Below are 19193 nucleotides of genomic sequence, written 5' to 3'. Positions count from 1 at the left end.
GTTCCTAAGTGCTGCAGATACCTGTGCAACAAGGGAGGGGAGTGGAGGGCTGGGCTGGAACGTTGTGTCTGAGTGAACAGACTTGAGCCTGAGCCACCTCAAGCACTACCCGTATGTTGTTGGGGCAGTAAAACGAGAGTAGAGTCAGTGAGTGGCCAGAAGGAAATTGAACTTGATGAAGAACTGGAGAACATGTCTGTAGGATTAAATAGGTAGATTTGGAGTGAGAGAAAGTTGATTCGGGGGACGGTTCATTGATTAAATAAAAGCAAACAGGCCAGTAACGTGAAACTAAGGCCTGTGGTTACAGGTACAGAGATCACTGAACGTGGTGATACAGGTGGACAGGGTATGAAGAAGCTGTTTGGCATGCTGGCCTTCAGCAGTAAGGGCACTGAATCCAGCAGGTGGGGTGTCATGTTGCACATGTACAAGGCGCTGGTTCGAGCACTCCTGGAGTATGGTGCTCAGTTCAGGTCGCACAGCTGTGCTAAAGATTCTAAACTGGGGAGGGTGCAGAAAAGATTCATGAGTGTGTTACTGGGACTAGAGGGCTTGAGTTTTAAGGCGAGGATGGATAGGTGGGACTTTTTCCATGGATTGTAGGTGGCTTAGGGTTAGCTTGAAGAAGTGTATGAAATCACGAGGGGCATACATAAAGTGGATAGTCACAGTCGTTTTGGATCCGACAGGTATGCTTTCACACAGAGGGTGGTGGGTACATGGAACAAGCTGCCACTTTGACAGGTGCACGGACAGGAAAGGTCTCGAGGGAAGAGGGTCAGGACTCTCACCATCGGATACTACCCCTCAACCATCAGGCTCCTGAACCAAAGGGGTCTTCACTCGACTTCACTTGCCCATCATTGAAATGTTCCCACAACGTATGGACTCACTTTCAAGGACTCTTCATCTCATGTTTTCAATATTTATTGCTTGATTGCTTTATCTATCTATCTAACTAAATAATAATACAGGCATCCGTTAGTCTTGCGAGACCATGGATCTGCGCCTGGAAAGTCTTCACTCTCCAGGGCGCAGGTCTGGGCAAGGTTGTATGGAAGACCAGCAGTTGCCCATGCCGCAAGTCTCCCCTCTCCACGCCACCGATGTTGTCCAAGGGAAGGGCAAGGGCCGATACAGCTTGGCACTAGTGTCGTCGCAGAGCACGGTGTGGTTAAGTGCCTTGCTCAAGGACACAACACGCTGCCTCAGCTGGGGCTCGAACTCACGACCTTCAGATCACTAGTCGAATGCCTTAACCACTTGTCCATGTGCCCACACTATCTATCTATCTATTTATTTATTATTATTTCTTTCTCTTTTTATTTGCACAGATTGTTAACCTTTGCATACCGGTCGAACACCCAAGTTGGTGTGATCTTTCGTTGATTTTATTATGGATATTATTGAGTATGCCTGCAAGAAAATGAATCTCAGGGTTGTATATGGCGACATATTTATACCTTGAAGTGTAGGCAATGGGTCTGGCTCAGACTGGACTAACTAACTATGTCTAGTGAGGCTTTATGGGTAGAACTGACCACATTAATGAGGCTATGTTATAGACCAACCAACAGTCTGTGGGATTTAGAGGAACAAACTTGGGGAGAGATCCCAGACTGTTGCAAGAAACATAAAGTTGTGATTTTAAGTGATTTTAACTTTCCACATATTGACTGGGACTCCCATACCATAAAAGCGCTAGATGGAAAAGAGGTTGTCAAATGTATTGGGGGTGTAGTGGACAACGAGGAAGACTATCAAAGCTTGCAGCGGGTCTGAAACAGCTGGAAAAATGGGCTGAAAGATTGCAGATGGAATTTGTGAGGTGTGAGGTGTTCCACATTGGGAGGGGCAACCAGAGTCACTCTTACACAGTGAGCGATAGGACACTAATGGCATTGCGGGTAGATAAGGTCGTAAAGAAAGCTTTCGGAACATTGGCCTTCATAAGTCAATATTTTGAGTACGGGAGTTGGGATATTATGTTGAAATTGTATAAGACTTGGTGAGGCATAATCTGGAGTATTGTGTGCCGTTCCGGTCACCTACCTGCAGGAAAGATGTCAATAAGATTGAAAGAGTACAGAAAAAGTTTACAAGGATGTTGCCGGAAATTGAGGGCCTGAGCTACAGGGAAAGGTTGAATCGGTTAGGACTGCATTCCTTAAAATGTAGAAGATTGAGAGGAGATTTGATAGCGTAGATAGGGTAAATACAAACAGGCTTTTTTCCCCTGAAGTTGGGTGAGTCTACAACTAGAGGTCATGGGTTAAGGGTGAAAGGTGAAATATTTAGAGGGAACATGAGGGGCAATTTCTTTGCAAGAAAGCAGCACCGGTCATCAAGAACTCCTACCATTCAGGTCATGCCCTCTTCTCGCTACTATGATCAGGCAGGAGGTGCAGGAGCTTTAGGCCCCACTCCATCAGGTTCACGAACAGTTATTACCCTTCAACCATCAGACCCCTGAACCAGCGTGGATAACTTCCCTCAACTCAACTCTAAACTGATTCCACAAACTACAGATTCACTAAACAGGACTCTACAACTCATGTTCTCAGTATTATTTAACAATTTGGCTCCCTTTGCCTGTTGGTTGTTTGTCAGTCTTTATTTATTTATAGTGTTTCATAAATTCTTTATTTTATTTCTTTATTTTCCTGTGAATGCGTGTAAGAAAATGACTCTCAGGGTTGTATATGGTGGCATATACATACCTCGATAATAATTTACTTTGACTTTGTTGTGAACCTTTCCCATTGTATATGGGTTGTATATGGTGGCATGTACGTACCTCGATGATAAATTTACTTTGACTTTGTGTGTGAACCTTTCCCGTTGCCTCAATGCAGCAACAGGAACTGAAGGAGAAGGAGGAACTGCGTAAGAAGCACGAGGAGGCCGAGGTGAAGCATAACATGCAGGTCACGGCACTGAACGAGAACATGGTCACGCTGAAGAAGGAGTGGCAGAGCAGCCAGCGGCGGGTGAGCGAGCTGGAGAAACAGATGGATGACCTGCGGGGCGAGATTGCTGTGCTGGAAGCTACCGTGCAGCACAACCAGGAGGAGCGGAGAGCCCTGCTGGAAAGGTAGGTTTGTGGCTGCTCCACCTTCATAGCGGGCTTTGTTATTGATAGCAACCATCTTCCCGTCAGCATAAAAGCAGCACAGGTGACTTGGTTGGTAGAGGGGCCAGTGTTCTGGCCCGCTGATCCAGAGTAGCAAGTTTAAGTCCCATTACAGTCGTTGGGAGCTTAACAAAGTAGTAACAATAATGATGACACTACTGGACTCTGAATCTGCTAAGCAAGGAAAACTATGAACACAGATTTTGCAGATGCTGTAAATCCAGAGTAACACACACGCAAAATGCTGGAGCAACTCAGCAGGTCAGGCAGCATCTATAACAGGGAATAAGCAGCCGATGTGTCAGGCCAAGATCCTGATGGATGTTTTCACTGGAGTTTCAGCCTGAAACATTGACTGTTTATTCCTCTTTATAGACGCTGCCTGACCTGCTGAGTTCCTCCAGCATTTTGTGTGTACCAGGGGAAGGAAAATTGCTGGATTTATCCAGAATCAGAGTCAGGTTTATGATCTTTGACATGCGTTGTGAAATTTCCTGTTTTGGGGCAGCAGTACAGTGCAAAAGCATAAACATTATTATAAGTTACAAAGTAAATAAATAGCACAAAAGAGGAAGAATGAGGCCATGTTCTTGGGTTCCTAGACCATTCAGAAATCTGACGACAGAGAGGAAGAAGCTGTTTTAAAATGTTGAATGTGGGTCTTCAGGTTCCTGTACCCCTTATCTGCTGGTAACGAGAGAGGGCATATCCCAGACAGTGAGGGCTTGTAGTGATGGATGCACAGCCTCTTGAAGATGTCCCGTGATGGATCTGGCTGAGTCTATGGTTCTCTGTGGCCTCTTGCGTTCCTGTGCGCTGGAGGCTCCATATCAGGCAGTGACACAAGTAGTCAGAATGCTCTCCACCGTACATCTACTGAAATTTGCAAGAATCTTTGATCACGTACCAAATTTCCTCAAACTCCTAATGAAGTGTGTACAGCCAATGGTAAGGCCTGAAGAAATGTTGAACAGAGAGACCACGGGGTCTAAATCCACACTTTGCTGAGAATGGCAACACAGGTGGATAGGGTGATGAAAGGGGAGCATGACACCCTTGCCTTTGCAGACTGGGGCACAGGATACGAGAGCTGGGATGATGTCTTGCAATTTACAAAACACTGTGATTTGATCACAGTTAGCGTATTATGTGTGGTTCCGGCCACTGCAGTCCAGGAAGGATATGATTGATCTGGAGAGCGTGCAGAGGAGATTCACCAGGGTGGTGCCTGTTTCTGAGACCTTGAGCAATGGGCAGAGTTTGGATAAGCTGGGTTTGGTTTCCCTGGAGTGAAGGAGGCTGAGGGTTGATCTGATAGATGTGTATAAGTATTCTTGATTGGTAAAGATATTAAGGTTTATGGGGAGAACGTGGGAGAATGCGATTGAGAGAAAAAAAATCAACCGTGATTGGATGATGGAGCAGACTCATTAGGCCATATGGCCTAATGCTACTCCCGTATCTTATGGCCTTTTAAGATGATGAGAGGCAAAGATTGCGTAGATGGTCAGAATCTTTTTTCCTTTTAGATAGAAACAGGAGGACATAATTTTAAGACGATAAGGCACAGGAGCAGAATTTCACCATTTAGACCAGTGAGTCTGCTCTGCCATTCCATCATGGCTGATTTATTATCTCCGCGGGGAGCATTCCATCTGTTCTATTGGCCAGATGTGTACATGGGGCATTGATCTTTGAAGGGACAGTGGAGAAACTAATGCTCAAGCACGGTGGTTGAAGAGATATCACCTCCACTCGCCGAATGAATGTGTTGCTACTGGAGAGGCACCGATGTCTTCGTGTGTTGTATGGTCTGCAGTCTGGCCAACTTTATTGAGATGGTGTACTGGACAGTCTCTCACACTTTAAATTCCTTGTTGTTAGCACATCAGAGATCTGGCCTGGGACCGGCATGTAAGTGCCATCACAAAGAAGGTGCCTCTACTTTCTGAGAATTTTACATAGATTTGACATGTCACCTAAAGCTTTATAGATTTATAATCTGATAGATGCAATTGTGTCATGGCCTGGTGTGGAAGTACCAACGCCCAGGAAAAGCAAAACTCTCCCCACCATTGAGCACATCTACAAGGAGCACAGGAAAGCAGCAACCATCACCAAGGGCCCCCACCGTCCAGGCCACGCCCCCTTCTCGCTACTGCTATTGGGCAGGAGGTACAGGAGCTTTTAGGTCCCCCCCAACAAGGTCAGGAAAAGTTACTACCCTAGGTTCCTAAACCAGTGTGGATAACTTCACTCACCTCAACACTGAACTGATTCCACAACCTACAGACTCACGCTCAAAGACTCTACAACTCGTTTTCCATTCTTCTGGTAAGATGGCAGCGGTCTTGATCGCAGCGGCCTCTCTGTGTCCAATTATTCATCCTTTATGTCTTTTTCATGATTACAAGACACTGCTGGGTATTAAGAACACCAAGTACTACAAGTCCATCCCATCAGCGAGTTGCTAGATAGTGATGGAGCTGGACTTCTTGTCTACGATGTTGTCATCCGCTACGGCCACCCAGGGAAGAAGTCATCGGAGATGGTGGGTGGTCCAACAGATGGTGCAAATGATTGTTGGACATTTTTCTTTTGGGCATTGGTAATGCAGAATACTGCCAGTCCAGTTCACTGATTCATTGGCGAGACCGATGACAGAGGAGTTGCGTGGCCTACGTTGTTGTGCAGACTAGGCCCTCGTCGCAGCTGTCCGGGGAGGAGATGTCGGTCGGTGTGGAAAGGAGCAGAGGCACGACAGGCGCTCTGGAGATCGTACTCAGTTGAGGTCTTTATCCTCCTGTCTGTGTTGCCCTGCAGAGTTTGCTTGGTGGAGACCAGCTGGATTCTGATCTGCTGCGGCTGCACTAGCATGCGATGAGGAACTGCTACATACTTGGTGTTACATAAATGTGGCTCCAGGACAACATCTCATGCCCCTCATGGACTTGGGCTATATTATTTGATTTTGTGACTGTTTTTCTGCTAATGTGAGGCTGTGTGAGGCTGTTGCCACTGTGTTTTGCAGTATCAGGGGCTTGAGATTCTGCATGAAGCTGTCTCCAAACAAGGAACAGTCCATCCCAACACATTTCAGATCAGAGCCGGGGACTTCAACCAGGCTTGTTTGAAGGAAACCCTGCCCAATTGCCATCAGCATGTAACCTGTAGCACCAGAGATTCCAACACACTAGACCACTGTTATACTACGGTAAGAAATACAATACCTACTGCTTCATGCCTGGACTGCATTTTGATGAATCCAATCACCTGGCTGTTCTCCGACATGCATACAGATAGAGGCTTAAGAGCAAAGCTCCTGAGATTGGGAGAATAAAGAGGTGGTCGTGGGAGGCAGAGGAAAGGATTGCTTTGAGTCGATGGAGTGGGGCATGTTCAAGAACTCATCTGAAATCTGAATGAATGGTTGTCACAGACTTTATTAAAACAGTTGTAGACAAATGTGTCGTCACAAAATCATTCAGCATCTTCCTCAACCAGAAGATCTGGATGAACCATGAGATCCGCAATCTGCTGAGGGCATTCAAGTCCAGTGACCAAGGAAGCTACAAGGGGTCCAGGTATGATCTCTGGAAAGCCATCTCACAGGCGAAGTGGCAATTCTGTACTAAACTTGAATCAATAAGGACAGTTGTAGCAGGGCTTGAGTGCTATCACCTTTTACAAAGTAAAGTCAAGCAACGTAGGCAACAGCAGGGTTTCACTCCCAGATGAGCTCAATGCCTTCTGCGCTCACTCTGACCATCCAAACATGCAGGGACCATCACAAACTCCCACAGCCCCGATGATCCTGTGATTTCAGTCTCTGAGACCGACGTACGAGCAGTCTTCAGGAGGGCGGACCCACAAAATGCATCCGGCCCAGACTGCGTTCCTAGCCGAATACTAAAGAACTGTGCTGATCAACTGGCTGGAGTGTTCACTGATTTTGCCTCTCGCATTGGCAGTCTGAGATACCCATCTGCTTCAAGCAGACTTCAATTATACCGGTGCCTAAGAACCTGGTAACCTGCTTCAATGACTATCGTTCAGTAACAGTTACATTCACGGGGATGAAGTACTTTGAGGTTGGTGATGAAACATACCAACTCCTGACTGAGTAGTGATTTGGATCCACTCCAGTCTGCCTACCGGAGCAACAGGCCCACAGCAGGCGCCACCCCATTGGCTCTTCAGTTAATCCTGGAACATCTGGACAGTGAAGGTGCATACATCAGGATGCTCTTTATCGATTACAGCTCAGTATTCAATATCATCCTACCCTTAAAACTAATTAATAAGCTTCAAGAACTTGGCCTCAATACCTCCTTGTGCAATTGGATCCTTGATTTCCTTACTTGCAGACCCCAGTCAGTTCGGATTGACAACATCTCCTCCACAGTCTCCATCAGAACCGGTGCACCGCAAGGCTGTGTGCTTAGCCCCTGCTCTACTGGCTTTACACTTATGACTGTGTGGCTAAGCACAGCTCCAATGCCATTTTCAAGTTTGCTGATGACACCACCCTCGTAAGCCGAATCAAAGGTGGTGATGAATCAGTATATAGGAGGGAGATTGAAAATCTGGCTGAGTGCTGCCATAACAACAACCTCTCACTCAATGTCAGCAAGACCAAGGAGCTGATTATTGAAACACCAATGCCATTGAACCACAATAAGTAGTGGATTGGCCCAGTCCATCACAGGTAAATCTCTCTCCACCATTGAGCACATCTACACAGAGCATTGTCACAGGAAAGCAGCATCCATCATCACCACCCAGGTCATGCTCTCTTCTCACTGCTGCCATTGGGAAGAAGGTAGAGGAGCCTCAGGACCCACCACCAACTTCAGGAACAGTTATTACCCGTCAATCAACAGACTTAAGAACCAGTGGGGATAACTTCACCTAACTTCACTTGCCCCATCACTGAAATGTTCCCACAGCCTATGGACTCATTTTCAAAGACTCTTCATCTCATGTTCTCAATATTTATCACTTACTTGTTTATTGTTATTATTTCTTTCTTTTTGTATTTGCAGTTCGTTGTCTTTTGCACACTGGTTGAATGCCATAGTTGGTGTGGTCTTTCATTGATTGTGTTATTGTTATTATTCTATTATGGATTTATTGAGTATGCCTGCATGAAAATGAATCTCGGTTGTATATGGTGACATTTGTTTACTTTGATTTTAATTTACTTTGAACTTTGAATCTTGAGTCCAGAGGAATACTGTTTTGTTTATCTGTATTCATATGGTTGAATGACAACTAAACTTCAACTTGAATGTTCTGAGTATTTTTATATTTTTCAATTGCACATTGGTTGTTTGACAATCTTTGTTTATGTATAGTTTTGCATAAATTCTATTGTATTCCTTTATTTTCCTTTAAGTGCCTGCAAGAAATTGAATCTTACGGGGTAGTGACTTATGGTGACATAGGCATACTTTGTCAATACGTTTATGTTGGCTTTCGCTTTGTGCCCAACTCCCTTCCTTTGTCAACCAGGTGCCTGACGAGTGAAGGAGAAATGGAGAAGCTGCAGGGGAAGGTGCTGGACCTGAGGCGGAAGCTGGATGACACCACAGCTGCTATGCAGGAGCTGGGCAGGGAGAACCAGGCACTCCAGGTAACCTGAAGCTGTGGCTGCAAGGAGCGCTGGACCTAATTCACACCTTGGGCAAAAGGAATAAGAGAAGTCAATATGGAGTAATGGTGCAAACCCAAGAAGTGTGCAGTGTCAGAGGGATGTGGCTCTGCATCTTCGAGACATACAGCATGAAATCAGGCGTGAAAAGCTTGTCTTGCGTACTGTTGACACGCAGTGCGTTGAACTGGAGCGAGGTAAAACAAGAACAGAATGCAGAACAAACTGGTGCAGTGTAGAGAGAATGCATTTCAGATAGACAGTAAGGTGCAAGATCATAACAAGGTAGACTGTGAGGTCAAGAGTCGATCTTATTACACTAGAGAACTATTTAATAATCTTATAACGGTGGGGTAGAAGCCACCCCTGAGCCTAGTGGTACATGCTTTCTAGCTGTTGTGTCTTCTGCCCAATAGAAAAGGCAGAAGAGGCAGTGTCTGGGGTGAGTGGGCCCTTTGATTACTCTGGCAGCAAAAGGTGTAGACACAGGGGTCCGTTTCTGTGATGTACTGAGCAGTGTCCACAGCTCTCTGCAGCTTCTTGTGGTCATGGGCAGAGCATTTGTCGTACCGGATCCAGATAGAATGCTTTCTTATGGTGCACTGATAAAAATTGGTGAGGGTCGACAGGGACGTGCCCATTTATTTTTTAGCATCCTGGGGAGGTAGAGGTGTTGGTGAGTTTTCTTTGCCATGGTGTCTACATATTTCCATAAATACTGATAGGAGTTTAAAAAAATATAAAGAAGTCGCTCTCGAGCCGGAACTGCTGATCCCCTTGTGACCTTCAGATTCTGTGTGTTGGGTTGATCCTTCAGTAAGTCCATTTTGTACCCTAAGAGTCAATTTGAGCCTGGCCAGCACATGACTGATTTAGTTCCCAGGTACAGAGGGGATGTCAGGGGTAAGTTTTTTACGCAGAGAGTGGTGAGTGCGTGGAATGGGCTGCGGTGACGGTGGTGGAGGTGGTTTTTTTTAAGAGACTCCTGGATAGGTACATGGAGCTTAGAAAAATGGAGAGCTATGGGTAAGCCTAGGTAATTTCGAAGGTAAGGACATAAGGACATGTTGGGCACAGCTTTGTAGGCCGAAGGGCCGTATTGTGCTGTAGGTTTTCTGTTTCCATGGATCACTCCCCCTATCCCTGGAGACCGCTGCATTCTAGGGTTTGTCCAGAGAGCAAGGTACATCCAGCATCTTCTGTTCTTAAGCCCGTCAGCCCAGCCGTAGCCGGCAGGGAGCTCGGGGGCTCGGGAACATTGATGTAGCAATATTGAGCCAATTCCTTCCTTGCACAACAGCTACTCTGGCCACACTCCTCCCTCAGCTGAAATTGTGCCTTGTTTTTTATCCGTTATCTGATACCTACGGGTCAACACCAGGTTGAATGGTTGAATTTAAATCCTGTGCCCCAATTCACCATCATCTTTGGACAACAGAAGGACAATGAAGTGCACCTCCATGCAGTTGCTGAGCCAGAGTGGTGCAGATGACTTCCATCTTCGGCTCTTGGACATTAGGAACCGAGGCTGCCATCTCAAGAACACTGGAGTCATACTTCAGCCCATTCTGTCTATACTGACCATCTGACCCATATGTGCACTAATCACATCCTGCACATAACTGTCTGTTGTCCTGTCCTCCCCAGCCCATACGTTGCTAGTGGTTGAATAACCTACCAACTTGCACGTTTTTGGGATGTGGGAGGAAGTGAGCACCTGGGGAACCCACCTGCTTACAGGGAGAACGTGCTGTAGACCACAGCCAAGGTCAGGATTGAACCTGCGTCGCTGGAGCTGGGAGGCAGTAGCTCTACCCACTGCACCACTCTGCTAACCGAGATATTCCAGCGGGAAAGCACGTGGGGGAGGAGGCTTCCTGCTATCTATGCAACGGGGCAAACTCTGAACGAGTTGGATGTGTGCTTTACATTCAGGGAATGTAGAGGAGTGTGTGGGGCAGATAAATTAAAAATTTCTTTCAAGGACAGAATAATGATTTCCTCTGTGTTGTGGTAGATTAAACACACGCAGGCGCTGAATAGGAAGTGGACTGAAGATACCGACGTGATGAACTGTATGTCCTGTGGAAAGGGATTCTCAGTCACTGTACGAAAGGTAGGATCTCGCTGCCTCGAGCCCTTGTACCACATGATCTGTGACCTGGTGCCATATTCCCACATCTCTCCCTTTCTGTCATACCCTTCACCCCATCGCTGGTCTCTGATTCACCGCCTGTACCCCACCCACACATCTCTCTACACTGCTTGCCTTTGACGTTGAAAATCTCAATCACGTCACCCATTGTTTTTCTCTGCTCTAATCAGTACAGCTCTAGTTGTTGTAACCACACCAGGTAACAAACTTGTACTCTGTCCTTCATGCTGGTGTAGTGCATTCTCCTCCAAGTCAACTTACTGATATGCCTATATTGTGGAGTCATAGAGTCATAGCGACCACAGTACAGAAACATGCCTTTCGATCCATCTAGTATGTGTCAAACTATTCTGCCTAATCCCATTGATCTGTACCTGGACCGTAGCACTCCATACCTCCCAGCCATATACTTACCCAAACTTCTCTTAATGTTGAAATCAAACCCACACCCAACACTTCTGCCAGCACCTTGTTCCCACACTCACCACCTCCTGAGTGAAGAAATTCCCCCTCGTGCCCCCCTTAAACAGTTCATCCTTAACCCATGATGTCTAGTTGTATTCTCACCCAACCTCGGTGGAAAACGCCTGCTTGCATTTACCCTATCTAGGCCCCTCATAATTTTCTGTACCTCTATCAAATCTTCCCTGATTCTCCTAAACTCCAGGGAATAAAATCCTAACCTATTCTTCCTCTCCCTATAACTTGGGAGCAACATCCCTGTAAATTTTCTCCACATTTTTTCAATCTTATGGATATTTTCCCTGATGTATTGTTGGTTACTCGGCTATTCCTCGCCTCCACTATTTTCCCTGCCGTTCCTTTGGGACGTGATTTGTGTTGGGAGAGATGGTGGATGTTTGAGCCCAAGTGCTTATAACCGTAACCACTTGGTGTAGTTATATTAGTTCAGGCATTTGCTCTGAGTCTGATTGCTGCTTTAGTTGTGACTGACATTAGAGGAGCAGACGGATGATCCAGTGACGGTCACTGAGAGAAGCAGGAGTTGTACAGTGGTTGCTCAGCTCCCCCCTTCCCTTTCTCCACGAGGCTCGTGGATGAGCGTTCTCCCCACCGTGATGTACGTGTGGGCAGCAGCGGAGGTACTTCAGGAGCTCGGGTGAAAGTGCTCTCAGAGTAAAGGAACGATTGTGATACTAACATCCACATTTGTGTTGCTGGGACTGTACGTGCTGCCTCTCCATTTTGCAATCAGAATCAGGTTTATTATCACTGGCATATCATTCAATTAGATTTTCATGGCAGCAGTACAGTGCAAAACGTAAAAAATTAAAATAAGTTACAATACGAAATATATAAAAATTAAATTAGTGCCAAAAGGGAGGAAACTATATTCATTGTCCATTTAATATGTCTGATGGCGGAGGGGACGAAGCTATTCCTCAAACACCAGCAGCTCCTTTCTGATGGTGGTAAGGAGGAGAGGAATGACCTGGGTGGTGGGGTTATTAATGATGGGCGCTGCCTGTGGAAGATGGGGAGGCTGGAGCCCACGACAGAGCCGGCAGAGTTTACAGCCCTCTGTGCAGCTCTCTCTGATCCAGTGCAGTGGCCCCTCCATACCAAACAGTCATGGAACTTGTTAGAATGCTCTCCATGGTGCATCTGTAGACATTTGCTAGAAACTTTCTTGACATATCAAATCTGCTCAAACTCCTAATGAAATATAGCCCTTGGCATGCCTTCTTCATAACTGCCTCCACGTGCTGGGATCAGGGTAAATCTTCAGCGATGGTGGTACTGAAGAACTCGAAACTAAAAGCCAGCAGTGTACACTCTCGTCTCCTTTGCCCTCCAGGTTATGAGGTGACAATTCAGTCTCTTGTTTGCGTTCCCGTCGTTATGGTTAGACTGTAATGTCACTTTGCCTAGCAGGTCTGGGAGGCACCGTGACGCTGGCTGGTGATGTCACTGTTCAAGCCAGGCTTGAGTTTAGTGTTCCATCCCTTGGTCTGAGCTTCCCCCACTCACTTTCCTACCTGAGGGGAGGTTCTGTTAGTCCATCATAAATACCCCGTATTAAATCACCCCTCCATTTTGTTGCACTAGTTGCCCCAGGCACCTTACTTGTACCCGGCACACTTGAGACTTCTGATTGAGGGGTGGGGCGAGGTGCTGGGGGCACAGTTGATCCCTACTCCATTCTTTTCCACATCGGCTGCAGTCTTTGTCAACACAACTCAAGAAAATGGCAGTGGCCTCAAGCCTGTCTGGCCATTCCAATATCATCATGGCTGATCTTCGCTGTCCTCAACTGCTCTTCTGGACCAGTTCTCCATAACCCTCAATTCCTCAATCTTTAATATATTAATCTATCTGCGCCTCAAAGATATGTAATGATCTGACCTTCACCACCCTCTTGAGAAAATGCTTTTGTGCACCTCAATTTTAATAAGTGGCAGGTACTGTAGTTATTTCCTGAACCAGTAGCTATGTCCCCTTGTTTTTGACTCCCCCACTAGTGAAATATCCCAACATCAACCCTGTCAAGTCATTGGGTGCATTTAAGGCAGAGATAGATAAGTTCTTCATTAGCCAGGACATCAAAGGGTATGGGGAGAAGACAGGGGAGTGGGGATGACTGGAAGAATTTGATCAGCCCATGATTGAATGGCGGAGTTTTTTTTGATGGGCTGAATAGCCTACTTCTGCTCCTATATCTTATGATCTTATGGTCTTAAGCCCCTTAGGATCTTGTTTGTTTAAATAAAATCATGCCTGTGTGATATAGGAGCAGAAATAGGCCATTTGGCCCTTCAAGTCTTCCCTGCCATTTTATCATGGCTGATTTATTATCCCTCTCAATCCCATCCTTCCACCTTTTCCCCGTAACCTTTGACATCCTGACTAATCAAGAATTGAATCTATCCAATAGTTTGGCCTCCCACAGCTGTGGCAATGGAGTCCACAGATTCATCACCCTCTGGCTAAAGAAATTCATCCTCACCTCTGTTCTAAAGGGATGTCCTTCTATTCTGAGGCAATTCCATCTGGTCCTAGACTCCCCCACTACAGGAAACATCCTCTCTACATCCACGCCATCCAGACCTTTAAATATTCAGCAAGCCAGGCAGTATCTCTAGGAAGAGGTACAGTCGACGTTTCGGGCCGAGACCCTTCGTTAGGACTAACTGAAAGAAGTGGGAGGGATGGAGCCAAGAGCTGGACTTGATTGGCAAAGGGGATATGAGAGGATCATGGGACAGGAGGCCCAGGGAGAAAGAAAAGGCGGGGGGGGAGCACAGAGGAGTCGGCTGGTGTGATATACTGTGTCCGGTGCTCCCGATGCGGCCTTCTATTTATTGGCGAGACCCGACGCAGGCTGGGAGACCGTTTTGCTGAACACCTACGCTCTGTCCGCCAGAGAAAGCAGGATCTCCCAGTGGCCACACATTTTAATTCCACGTCCCATTCCCATTCTGATATGTCCATCCATGGCCTCCTCTACTGGCAAGATGAAGCCACACTCAGGTTGGAGGAACAACACCTTATATTCCGTCTGGGTAGCCTCCAACCTGATGGCATGAACATTGACTTCTCTAACTTCTGCTAATGCCCCACCTTCCCCTCGTACCCATCTGTTACTTATTTATTTATATACACACATTCTTTTTCTCTCTCTCCTTTTTCTCCCTCTTTCCCTCTCACTATACCCCTTGCCTATCCTCTGGGTTTCCCCCCTCCCTCTTTTCCTTCTCCCTGGGCCTCCTGTCCCATGATCCTCTCATATCTCTTTTGCCAATCACCTGTCCAGCTCTTGGCTCCATCCCTCCCCCTCCTGTCTTCTCCTATCATTTCAGATCTCCCCCTCCCCCTCCAACTTTCAAATCTCTTACTAGCTCTTCTTTCAGTTAGTCCTGACGAAGAGTCTCAGCCCGAAACGTTGACTGTACCTCTTCCTAGAGGTGCTGCCTGGCCTGCTGCGTTCACCAGCAACTTTTAGGTGTTTTGCTTGAAATTCCAGCATCTGCAGATTTCCTCGTGTTTGCCTTTCAATATTCGACAGGTTTCAATGAAATTCCCCCTCATTCTTATAAACTCCAGCAAGCATAGGCCCAGAGCTATCAAATGTCCCTCATTCATCAACCCTTTCATTCCCAGGATCATTCTTGTGAATCTTCTCTCAGTGGCAACACATCCTTTCTCCGATAACGGGCCCAAAACTGCTCTCAATTCTCCCAGTGCAGCCTGACCAATGCCTTATAAAGACTCAGCATTGCACCCTCAAATAATAAGGTCATCCCTCATTCTTCTAAACTCTAAGGGACCCAGACCCAAACTGTCCAGCCTCTTTTGATAGACAAACCTCTCTTCCCAGGAATTAGCCTGTTGAATTTCCTTTTGGACTGCCAGTTTGTTACGGGAGCTGTTCCCTTCTCTGAAGGCAAGATGCACAGATGCCTGTCAGTGAGAGCTCATTAACTGCAGTCCGGTTGCTAGTGATTGAGGGAGGGAAAGGGAGTTTGCAGGCACTGGGGGAGAGGAAGGGGGCAGCCTACACCCCCGCGCTAAAGAGTTCTGTACTGCTTGGCGAAGTGTTGTGGGGTGTGGAAGTGGAGGAGAGATGGGTTGAATTCCAGGTGCCCTGTGACGTTCACCCCTCACGCGACAGGTTGGGCGGTGGGTGGATGGAGCAGGTCTGTCTGATGTGGTTCACTGAGAACTTCGTTTCTTTCCCTTTACAGCACCACTGTAGAAACTGCGGAAACATTTTCTGTGCTGACTGTTCTGCCAAGAATGCCTTGACCCCCTCCTCGAAGAAGCCTGTGCGAGTCTGTGACACGTGTTTCAATGAACTGCAGGGATGAGTGGTCCCGAGACAGCGAATCTACACGCCCTCCTCTTGTATTCACACACACTTTGTATTTTTAATGAAGGCGTGATAAGCCCTGGCCACGACAGGTAGTTGCTATCATTTGGGAGTCTTTTGTACTGCTGGTCCTTGGTTCACTTCCACTGCATGAGCACATGGAGTTTATGAAATTAGGAGTTCAACAACAATTATAGATCCTGTCTGATCTAACAGATGGAAACTGGGCCTGATCTGTAATGGGTTGTCGGTCTCCAAAGGTGGATATCATTTAACTCAGTCACTAGAGCAGAGACCATGAGCAGGCCATGAATACTTCGTGATTCTTCACTGCACTGAGAAATCCAATGTAAAACCGTTTCACAAACTTAGGCCACTTTGTGCAGACAAAGTTTTGGGCAAAGTAGATACTTTGATTCTATGCTCCATGATGTCCCAGTAGGGAATGTTCCCTTTGGGAGCTGAATAATGATGAGGAACCCTAGTCTGCTCCCTTGTTCAGAGGTGATATCTAGCACATTAGCTGTTCACCCATGATGTGATTTAGAGCTGCTTCTTTGCTTCGTTCCTCTGTGCAACAGATGTCAACTGGTTTTGAGTGGCACCTAATCACTTTTGTTCTGATTTTGCTCTTATTGTTTTGTAAGTAGTCCACAATTCCAGCTGCTTGAGGGAAATGGTGCCTATTTCATTCCTGTTGGACACTATGCATCGGGACAGGTTGTAGACGAACACTTGCAGTACCATGTAACTGGCTGGGGTTAGCTCTTTGTTCGGTCTGACTCACTGGGCGTCTGTGGCTAAACAGAGACAGCCACTGTTCACAGAGCTATAGCACAGGAGACACCCATCTCCCTCCTCAACCTGCCCCCCAAAACACTGGAATTCAGCTCTTTATAGCACTGTCAGCATTTCAAGTCAAATCCCTTTGTCTGTGTCCCATGGCCTCGTGTTACAGTATTAAATGCTGCCTGAAACTGAATACGTGCTGCTTTCTCTGGGCTTTTCTCCTGAGATTCACGCAAGAGCCAATACTGATTGATTAAAACCATTATCCAAATGCTAATACTTTATATTTTCCTTACTTCAGTTGTAAGTCATATATTAGTATGCACAGTTGTTTAATTATTTCCGTGTACGAGCCCCACTACCTTCAAAGCCTTCCAATTAAAATTTAATTTTTTAGAAGTTAAAGTTTTAATAGGACTTGATCAGTGCACCTTGCCAAAAGAAATCTCTGTTAAATCCGCGAGACCTTCCCACAAAGGGTAGAGTCGTGTTGCTGTACACAGACATTGCAATATCCAGTTTGGTTCAGTGGTCCGTCCCTCTGTCACAAAGCTCTTCTGTGAGTAGCTGAGTAATCTGCAGAGAGACTGATCACACTGACACTGGATGCTGATCAGCAGGGAGCTGAAAGGCTCCGCTGTGATACCTGCATGAAATATCCATTACAGAAACCAGTAGCTTTCAAGCTTGTTTTAAACAAAGTGATGTGAATAATAAGCAATTGTGTACAAAGACTGTATTAACTTCAGTACTATCATGTCAACTTGTGTATAGTAAATTCAAAGGTTTAATTCTCACTATTGGATGAAGATCATGTAATCTGTTTATAGTAAAAATGTTAATTTGAGCAGTGCCACTTCACAATTAAATTTATTGTTTAATAAAGCAGCATCTTCTAGATTTTTTAAATATATAAAGTATCTAACATCTTCTCCAAGAATGTGTTTCTTCTCCTCCCCACTTTTGACGGCGGGTCTTCAACAGGAAAAAAACGACTCTTCATCTCTTCATGGATGTTTACTCACCTCCCCAGCGTTTCCAACACATTCTGTTTTTTCAAATTTCATTTCCTGGTTTTGCAGATATTTTAATCTTTCAACACATTTAAAGTTGATATGGAAACTGTATAATGCAAGTACAGTAATGGGTTTTGTAGCTAACGACTGTGTGGTATGGGGGAGGCGGTGTAATTTCAGATTCAGATTGACCACAAGTACATCAATACCAGGAGAAGCACCGTTTGTATTAACAACCAACACAACCTAAGGATGTGTTGAGGTCAGCCCACAAGTGTTGCCACAAGCTCCAGCGACAACATAGAGTGCCCACAATGCTCTGCAGGACAACACAGAACACAACAAGCGACAAAAGAGGCCCCTTCCCTCCCACTCAACACACAGATTCCTCCTACTCCAGCACAGGTCTCCAGATTCCAGGCTTCGGCCACTGGGCTTCAAGTTCTGGACCTCTGATTGACCCCCGGATTAGCCGGAGACAGGACCCCAAACTCCGGGCTCGAACTCGGGTGTGAGAGAGGCGGAGTTGCTACCAAGGAGGCAAGAAGGTAGATAACGGAGTTGTGGATTTTGTTATGCTTGAAATTGTTGAGTTGTTATTTATTGTCTATCCCCAGCCTTTTACCCTTAACTTCCCATAAGCCTCGGGGACGTCTCAGGAGCTGCAGGTGACCCAGGAATGAGTTGAAACGGTGAGTTCCCACTCCTGACTTCATCAGTGAAGGAAGCCCCTCAGGCAGCCCGAGATCACCTGCTTACATACTGGCCCACCGTGCAACAGACTGTAAGATCGTCACACAGGAGCCCACTCTGCCCAGTACATGTATAGTCTTCCCACCAGGGCCACAGCCCATGCTTTTCTTCAACGTGCATTTGTCCAATTCCTCCTCCAAGGCCTCAGTGAATCCTGCCCCCACCACATCTTAAAGCAAACAGTTATAATCGTCAGGCCATCTCTGGGTGACAAACACCTATGTCATGGACAACCTGTACATACAAGTGAGCTCCCAAAAATTAATGAATACACAACTCTAACTTACGTTTATTCCTACAAACAGCAGCACCAATTTATCCCCCCTCCCCCTTCCCCAAGAGATAGTTCTTTAATAATTTTGCCTGCTTTTGATGCCATTTTCTTTTACAATGCTGTGGAGATACGGTTACAATATTGAGCTATTCTTGTGTATTTTCCAACTGTGAAACAAAAAGAACTTGTTCACTATCTGGGAACAGCCTATTATGAGGCTAGTTCCAGAACCACTACCTGACAGGAGGCAAGTTACTGGTATTTCCCTGGGACACAACCCTGTTTCAGTCCACAGGAGAATAATCATCTCAGAGGTCTGATCAGCGAGTTTCTGGGTAGTAATGGTTAATATTCCTGCAGAGGAGTAGAAAATTCAGCAAAAGGTTTGGATTTGTCACACAAGGAAGTCAATGCACAGAGTGACATTCAGCTAATACCCCAAGCAGCAGCACGCTGTTCGTTTCAGGTGGCAGGTGAAGTATAGTTTTTCATAAATTCTAATGTTTTCTGTAAATGCCTGCTTGAAAATGAATCTCGGGGTAGTATACAGTGACAAATACATACTTTGATAACAAATTTACTTTGA

At 46.1% G+C, this 19193-nt stretch overlaps 1 protein-coding gene across 2 annotated transcripts in view; it reads left to right on the top strand.

The window, feature by feature from the left end:
• The window catches only part of eea1 (early endosome antigen 1), a 135798-nt gene extending 118342 nt beyond the window's left edge, over positions 1-17456 (top strand). Inside the window, exons 27-30 of one of the 2 annotated variants that reach the window (XM_072241646.1) lie at positions 2859-3097; positions 8651-8771; positions 10807-10905; positions 15651-17456. In XM_072241646.1, coding sequence (XP_072097747.1) covers positions 2859-3097; positions 8651-8771; positions 10807-10905; positions 15651-15773 — 582 coding nt within the window. In that variant the 3' untranslated portion in view covers positions 15774-17456. The remainder of the gene's footprint in view (positions 1-2858; positions 3098-8650; positions 8772-10806; positions 10906-15650) is intronic. The other variant, XM_072241645.1, reaches the window with a different exon arrangement.
• Positions 17457-19193: the final 1737 nt, after the last annotated feature.

The sequence above is a fragment of the Mobula birostris genome, chromosome 23 (assembly GCF_030028105.1).
Source record: "Mobula birostris isolate sMobBir1 chromosome 23, sMobBir1.hap1, whole genome shotgun sequence".
NCBI classification, from domain to species: Eukaryota; Metazoa; Chordata; class Chondrichthyes; order Myliobatiformes; family Myliobatidae; genus Mobula; species Mobula birostris.
This window is presented reverse-complemented; position numbering and strand designations above follow the sequence as displayed.